Below are 8,700 nucleotides of genomic sequence, written 5' to 3'. Positions count from 1 at the left end.
GCGGTCATACTTATTTCTAAATTTGTATAAAAACAAGTCAAAGGACTCTCTTGTGCGTGTACATTTCTCGTTTATACGAGGATTTGTTACAAATTTATGGTCTTAAATTGCTAAATAAAATCTGCAAATTGTCAAATGGTTTTATTTTTATATCACTTTGCATGAGCTACTTTCAAACTAAGTGTTTCGTGTTCTACAACTACATTTCCTGTAAACTTAAAATTTAGTTTTGTTTCAAAATTATGCTAAGAATATATTAAATACATTAACTTTAATATATTTGACACTATAATTAATATATGGTATAGAATACAGACTTCAATGGTTTGGAAGACAAAAGTATTTGGAAATGTCCAAGTTTTTTTTTTTTTTTAAGTGTCTTTAAAGTGTTTTTTAAATATCACAAAAGACAGAGTAAAAAGACAGACAATTTCAGTTTTGGGTTAACAAAATATTGATATATTTGACATAAACTGTTAAATTATGGAAATTAACAGTTTTCTATGTTTAAAATTTTACATATAAAAGCTGTTAAATTACAGGAAAGAATCTGTTAAATTACGGAAAAAATTCTGCTGGAAATTCCATAAAAAAAACAGAAAATGTACTGGCAGAAAATTACCAGAACATTTTCCGTTTTTTTTTACGGAATTTTTTTACTGTGCAAGGGAAGAAAACTCGCATCTGCATCAGAACCGGTCATCAATTGAGTCAGGGAAGTAGCTTACTCTCTATACAGAGCAGCATTCAATGTCTTCTATAGACACTTGTTTTGAAACATATTTCACATGCAACATTAATCATTTATGCATCAAATGGAATTTATAGTAAAGTTTTGCAAACGGTTTTGTCACATTGGTAGCATTTTTCAATAGGCATTGCTGCAGCCACCAACAATTTAGAAACATCTGCGGTGCGCATAGGTTTCAACTTTGGGGTTCCATTTGTGTCAAAAAAAAAAGTAGAAGTCATATGTGTAGATGTTTTTGGTTGGCATTTAACATTTGTTTGTCAGGAGTGGTTGGTTCGGACATTTGTTGATAGTCCTCAAGTGAACCTCCGAGCGATAGAGGAGGGAGCGTTAGATTAATGGTTGAAGAAAATACAAGGTAGAAGAAATCTAAGCATTTTGAAAACAACATGGAAAGACTAACATTTTTGTAATATCTAATAAACACTTTGATCAGACATGACCTACTTCAACACTTTATTAATGGCGAAGAGAACAGGCAACAGCAACACGGACCAACGACATGAACTAACAGCAGGGAACAATGACATTGACCAATCACAGAAGTTACATAAAAAACTGCCAAGTGTTCATTGCATTACTGCAGATGAATTGATAAGATGACAGTGAGTAATAATCACGACACAGCTAGAGACATAACGTATGTAACATGTACATATGCAGCAAACACATATGCCACAAACGCATATGCAACATACATATGCAGTAAATACATATGCATCATAGACATATGCAACATAGACATATGCAGCGAACACATGTGCAGCGAACTCACATGCAACGAACGCATATGCTGTGTAGACATATGCAACATAGACATATGCAGCGAACACATATGCAACATAGTCATATGCAACAGAGACATATGCAATATCTAACATATGCAACATCTACATGCAACATTGACATATCCATAAAGTATAAGACCATAGACATCAACCAAAGTCACATAGCAACAACATAGACCAACAACATCTACACCAGAGGTCGCGTTAACCGAATATTTTCCGTATTTGACCGGTTATTCTTTTAGACAGGAATATTTAAAGCTCGTCGGTCATTTGACAGGTTATAATTAACACCCTTGACTGGTGCACATGCGCAGACATTAGAGACTTTACGCAAAGAGTTCATCGCAGAGGCAACTAAAATCAATCAATAAAAGAATCCTTTCTGAATATGGACACTGAACTAAATGCATCTTTCTGACTGGGAGCTGACAACGTTATGGACCAGATGCTTTGGAGCGTTAGGAAGCCCATTCAAAACCTTTGGTAGAAACAGCGCATTTAATTCCGGTCTCCGTTACATACAGAACAGAGAAAACTTAAGAGAATGCAATGTTGAATCCATTTATAGTCTAAACAGAGGAGCCAGCAGTTTATCTTGAAGACATAAATAACGGTGCACAAGTTAATTAGATCGTAATGTGCAGTGCGCTGCGGCTGCACAACCAATGCAGACGCGGCTCTGCCACTGCAAACAATTAAACTTAACTCATCCTGTGGTTTTAACAAATGGAGCTGAAGACGTTACCGTCCCACACCCAGAAGGAGAGCGGCACTCAAAAGCGCGGCAGAAGTAACATCTGTCCGTTTCGGGGAAGTGAAACCACGCCAAAAAAAAAGAAACAAATAAAACTCCTCATAAAAGTGCATGCCCAGACCGCACAGAGTAAAAAAAAAAGTTCAATTGATCAGTTTGGTTCAGGCAGATCCAACTGCCCGATGAACTAGCGCAGATTTCTCTGCAGATGTGAACCAGGAGGAATTTGTGAAGCTGTGTGTTCAGACCCCAGTAGGTGAAGTGCTGGTAATTTAAGTGGAGTCGTTTAATTTATTATAAGTTATTGTGGCCACAGTCATTGGTTTTTGTCACTATGGAGAAAAAGTTAGATGCATTTATCTGCTTTATGTATAATGGGATCTGGATTCACGGTTCAACTGGGTGAATATTAACTAAACCGCATAAAAATGCAGCTAAATAGCTGATTTTAATGTAATTATAATTTGAAAATAGAACATGACTGATTCTTTTAATCTTGTCGGTCAAAATGACGGAAAACAAAAAAGTCTAGCGCAACCTCTGAACTACACATATGACTAATACTTATTTTTGACACAAATGGAACCCCATAATACAGAGCCGGTAGATGTGCTTCTGTGTGTGACAAGTGAAGGTGTCAAATCCCGTCTCTAACATGGACACGAGCTATAAATGGCTGGGAAAGGTGAAAGTTCATCTGTTAAATTGACTGAAGATGAATACATGAACTAAAAGCTGGAGCCTAGACATTTTTATAATTGTGTTCGTGAGACTGCCTCTTTATTATTAAATTGAATATAATTTCAGATTCTTTCATAACCTTTCTTCAGGTTAACTTATAAAGTGAGCTATTATTGTTACAGGTTTATTTTCTAAACTACAGAAGAGTAATTGTTAGGGATGCTCAAATATGAAAAATTGGACTGATGTTGATATCTGACAGTAACACTGCTCTTATGTTAGATTTACCAATATTTCATTTTAGCCAATTTTTTTACCTGATTACTCATTTAATTGTAAGAATAATCATTAAAATACTCAATTAAAATATTAGTTTACAACAGCCTTAGGTACGTTGAGTAATTTATTCATATGTTAACATATGAATATGTGAAATTCTTTCAGTAAGGTGTTTGCATGTTCTCCCCATGCTTCTGCAAGTTTTCTCTTTGAACATTATTCTCATAGACCAAAGATATTCCTGTTAGTAAATATCTTTGCTTCAACATAAATTGCAGTTTAAAGGAGTGCATACAAGCATGGTTGTGGCTTGTGTGTCTCAGAGTCGTCTTGGGATGAACTACCCTGGCTCCTGCCAGTGACTGCTAGCACCAACCCCAAACATGAGGTCCAGCCAGGGCAAGTGAGCACAGGTTATAGACACTTACACTAAGAGTTCTCCTGTCTATTGCTGACCCCTAAACATTGGTTTTGTTTCAATAAAATAAAGTTTAAATACATAATATTTTATTTAATCACATTTTTGCTATTAACTAGGCATGATAACTAGTGCCTTCAAAAATGTTTTGCCTTGGTATGAAAATGGTAGAGTACTCATTATTATTAGAATACAAATGTCTGTATCTTGACAACCTTTTTTCAGACTCAGCGTTGCTTTTCCTCCCATTTGATGACAGATCTCAGAAAGATTCTTCTATGTGACTTCCCAGTCTTTGTTACACTCTAAATGATGTTTATTTAAAAGTAACAACTGGTAGTCAATTAAAGTATTTTTGGTGAACTTGTATTTCAGGATTGGAAGTAAAACATGCAGGCAGATGAGATTAGACAAGATGAAATGAAATAGATTATTCATTAAGTTGTGTGGTCTTAGTACATCTATTTATTCTTTGAGTTTAGAGTCTTATGATGCTATAAATTTGCTAATGTATTTGGACTGAACATAAAAAATACAATGAAAGATGAAACAAAGATGTTATGCCTTAAAGCCACTGCTTACATAATATTACTCCTTGCTTTACAAATAAAATATTTTTTTAGTAGCCTATCCCAATAAAACTGGATGGTTACTGGTAGAAAAAAATTGAACACCATGAAATGAAGAATATTTAAATATTTTTTATATTTACTCTCAACTCCTAAAGGGTTTATTATTAGAATCTGTTTTTATCCAGGTTATAACCAGAGACATAAGTGCTACAATTCCTGAATACTGTGAATATTGGTATGGACAGATGAAGATTTACAAACAAATCTGATAGAAAATCCTATTAAGAAAATACAAAAACATTCAAAGTTTTTCACATGATTGTCGCCACAATGTAAAATCTGCAGTTCTGAAATGTAAAGAATCAGGTGAAATTAGTGTAATGCTTAAATTTTAAAGCAAAGGTGAGTATTTAAAATGTTTATTAGTTGAAAGCAAAGGTGAGTGAAGATTTGCAGTAAAAAGTGAAAATAGTGGGTGAGAGTAGTGAAGTACCTTATATTCCAAACTGTCTTCTTTTATGTTAGTGTTGTTAGATCTCACCATTTGAGCTCTGTGCCAGTCCTCCAGCAGCAGGAGAATGCTGAGGGCGTTGTCCTGAGTAATAGGCATACTGACATTTTGAGCCTGCTGCAGACCCCTCACTGACAGTAACAGTGATGCTTGCTACCATCAGAAAAGTAGCAGTAACCAATGTTGGCTCAGCTTCACAAATCCAGTTCTGAGCAACAATTACTTAACAGAAGTTGTGTTAACTTAAAAAAAAAATGCCAACGTGATCCAGAGGGGATGAAGTCGTATTGCTGTCCACAGTGGTTGAACAGTGGTTCTGCAGTATCAGACTATCACCTGGAAAACACACATAAGTGTATAAAACTTGTTACATTGTAGCAGGAAGCAAAAGAAGGCATGCAAATAAACATTTAAAAATAATAAATTTGTTTAATGCTTCTCTCAATTTTGTACAAAGTGCTTATTATGTCCATTGATGGCTTTGTTATGCAAATTCAAGTTTTTTGAAGTTTATATCATGTTACCTTATTTCTTCATCAACCACATATCTGGGGTGTTGCTTTGATTCTTTCATGCATGTTTGGTTGTTGCTATGTTGCTGTGCTGTGTTTTAAGATCCTGTTCAATGTACCCCTTTTTAGCTTTGAGCCTCTGCCCCTCCAAAGGTCTCTGCATGGCTCTGTGTGAGAGGCAGCTCTAGTCTACAGCGCTGGGACTAAAGAACCTACAATTAGTAATGTGTAATCATCTTCCTTCGCAATCATACTATAGGTCAATTTAAAAGCTGTGTCAGCATTATAATTTTGGTAGGAATTGCTAAAACACTCCTAATCCTCATGGCAATGATGAAAAATTTCCTAGCTATATGAGAACTCAAAAGGCATTTTTGTAAGTTCCACAGTTACAAGTAAAATTTTTACTGGTGCTAAAGCCGCTCTCAAGAGTTTAAAAAAAATGCAAGTTCAGCAGATATCTTCAGTAGCCTAATTTTGGCTATAAAAAAAGAAAAAAAGCAAAGAAAAAAAGGTTGTCCTGAGGAATCTGGGTTGACCCTTCATCTGCACTCTGGTTAAAGCTACATTGGTGGCAAGTGTGGGAAAAAAAACACAGGCTACCATAAGACCACACTTTAATCACTATGCGGAAATTGAGCTTCAAATAAACTCTGGTTTTGTGGTTCCGTATGTCTGTATGTCTATTCCTACAGTATACACCCAACTGTAGGCAAAATGCCCTGCCCTGTTCTGGCCAGAGTTAAATCAGAGCAAAATTTGTGTGGATTTCCTTGGACTTACTGGAGTTATTGGTTTCATAAACTGAACGGATGATGGAGATTTTTAAAATACATTCACCGACAAAGACAGTTACCAAATCAGAAGGAAAAGTTCAATTTGTATATATTTTTGATATACATGCAGACTGTTTAATGGAGCTGATGTCACAAACCACCAGACTGAATAAATGACAACACAACAAGAGCTGTTGCGTTCGAGGCAGTTTCCAGAGCATCTAACAGTCAGTTGTTATTTGTTTCAGAAAGAACAATGTACACAACAGAATATGCCAGAATTAGCAATGAAGGCAAGTTATCTGTAGTCCCCCACTCTAAAGAGTGAGTAAGGGTTGAGTTATAGCCACACTTTTGAAAGTTCATGTTGAGCTTGTGCAAACCAAGACAAAGTATGGCGTTTGTAGTTAATGTGTACAGTGGAGCCATATTCTCATAAACTGAGCCCTCTCATAAGTTTTATACAAAAGCCAGCGCAAAGGGGACCGGCTCTGTAAGAGCACCTTCCAAATCGTCCAGTTTGTGTGAATGGTTCCCAATGTGTGGGTCAAATGCAAGGGAGTGGTGTTGCTGCGCACGGCGCCACATACCCAGTTCAACGCATCAACTATAACCCTATCTTAAAGCACAGCAGAAACAGAACATACCCAGACATGATAGGGCCTAACACCTACATGATGAAGTTAGATAAGAGTGAAAATTAAGACTAAGTTTACATTATCTCAGACTAATGTAAAGAGCTAAAGACATCTTTGATGTGGTCAAGAAACTTCAGAAAGCACCACTGAATGTGTCCTTCAGGTGACACACACTCAGGACAAATGTAAACGCAACATGATCAACATGTATAACATCTGGCGAACAGTTGGCATTGATTTGAAGTCTTTTGGATCCTTTACAGTGGTGGAGAAAGTACTCAAAAATTTACTTAAGTACAAAGTACAAATACACAGACAAAAATGTACTCAAGTAAAAGTACCACATTAACATTTGTACCTAAGTAAAAGTAAAAAAGTACTGGCTTTTAAAAATAATTAAATATTAAAAGTAAAAGTACGTGCTGAATGCATTACCTAATCGCTAACACAATGTCATTAAGTGTACCGATCATAATTAATTTTAATACATCAGAAATGTTCCATTTTAAAGCATGTTTTTATTGTGTTTACTTTCTGTACATAGTTTATACTTAGACATGTGATTCTCTGCATCATAATTTCAGGGATGGAAACATCTTGTCTCCTGTCCTAACATAGCACGAACTTCACTTTTTTGCCACTAGTGGCATTTATTTTGAAATAAATCCAACAGAAAGGAGATGGAAACAGGGTGGGTGGGGGAGGACATGCAACCACGGAACCACATAGCAGTGTTGTAGTCAAGTCCACCTAACCCAAGACCAAATCCAAGACCAAGACCAGCACCCAGCACTAGGTGACACAAAAAATTTAGTTTACCTATCAAAATTGCTTCTCAAATTGATCTGAAAGATCCACATTCCCATAGAAACTCTTAGATATTAAATACTTAGAGCTGAAATAAATTTAACCAGTATCAATTAAAACTCTTCTTCATTCTGTTTTGCTTTCATCTCTGCACTACAATCTGCAGAGGTCTCCTACCATCAAAAAAAAAAATAACACCTTGGGCGGTTGCCCATATTGCCCATGTCAGAAACCACAACTGTCTGCACCATTAAACATAGCAATAAACGGTAAACAACACTCAACTATGAACACTGTCCAAGGTGCAATAAGCAAGAAGTAACCAAGCAGAAGGAACACTGACTGTTCTCATCCTCCCTCCTGCTGCAATGTTTGCCACCATGACAGGTGATGAAAACAGTCAATGATCAATGAGCATGTTCTGTGTTCTTAACTTCTTGTTTTATTTATTCGCCAATTAAATAAATATATATTTTAATGAAATAAAATAATAATAGCTACTGCACTGTATGCAGAGCACCACAAGAACAAAGAACGGCATTTGAGGCTTCAGTCCTACAGGACTTAGTAAAGATTCGTCCAGAAGAATCGAATCGTTCCTGAAAGTCATATCACTATATTGCAGACCAGAGGTTCCCAAACGGTAAGGCGTGCCCCCTAGGGGGGTGCGCCGTGCCATTGCAGGTGGGGCGCAGGAAGCTGTCTGGATGAAAAAAAAAACCCTGAACGCTGTATGCGCTGGGTTTTTACCTTAGAATGGCCAACTCTGTTATTCCTATGTCAATTTGATACAGTAGGGGCTTTCACACTTCTCATATATGTCTTTGTCACTTTTATCAGCAGTTAAAACTGTTTAATCCGTTAACATGTGGTAACCTGTTTTTCCGAGCCGCCTTTAAACACAACATGAGTGCTACGATGCTCGCGCTGGGTTCACACCTCTGCGACGTGAAGGAGACCTGCTGCTGCTGTGCGGAGCTGCACAGGTGTGTGTTAGAATAATGGCAGCAAACCAGCAAAACGCAAAAAAACTTTTCACAGATTTTCCCCCAAACTAACAGACTGTTGAGTAAAGCTGTTGGATGCAGGTAATGTTAGCTAAAAGATGACTAGCTAATATCAATACATCACCTTAAGCTTAACAAGTAGCCTGTAGGCTACTGATGTTGTCTATGTTCAGCTACGTACATTCATTTTGCCCCCCAAAAAG

The 8,700-nt window shown here is 36.6% G+C and overlaps 2 protein-coding genes across 17 annotated transcripts in view; one reads left to right on the top strand and one right to left on the bottom strand.

The window, feature by feature from the left end:
- The window catches only part of zbtb26 (zinc finger and BTB domain containing 26), a 1,115,122-nt gene that overhangs the window by 182,740 nt on the left and 923,682 nt on the right, over positions 1–8,700 (top strand). The gene's annotated exons all lie outside the window — the stretch shown is intronic.
- The window catches only part of pdzd2 (PDZ domain containing 2), a 192,590-nt gene that overhangs the window by 175,070 nt on the left and 8,820 nt on the right, over positions 1–8,700 (bottom strand). For 13 of the 16 annotated variants that reach the window (XM_017306566.1, XM_008417432.2, XM_008417433.2 and 10 more), the window contains one exon: positions 4,740–5,093. The exons of 2 other annotated variants lie outside the window; for them this stretch is intronic. In XM_017306566.1, coding sequence (XP_017162055.1) covers positions 4,740–4,856 — 117 coding nt within the window. In that variant the 5' untranslated portion in view covers positions 4,857–5,093. The remainder of the gene's footprint in view (positions 1–4,739; positions 5,094–8,700) is intronic. One more of the 16 variants, XM_017306569.1, reaches the window with a different exon arrangement.

This window comes from Poecilia reticulata, linkage group LG9, assembly GCF_000633615.1.
Source record: "Poecilia reticulata strain Guanapo linkage group LG9, Guppy_female_1.0+MT, whole genome shotgun sequence".
In the NCBI taxonomy this organism is placed as follows: Eukaryota; Metazoa; Chordata; class Actinopteri; order Cyprinodontiformes; family Poeciliidae; genus Poecilia; species Poecilia reticulata.
This window is presented reverse-complemented; position numbering and strand designations above follow the sequence as displayed.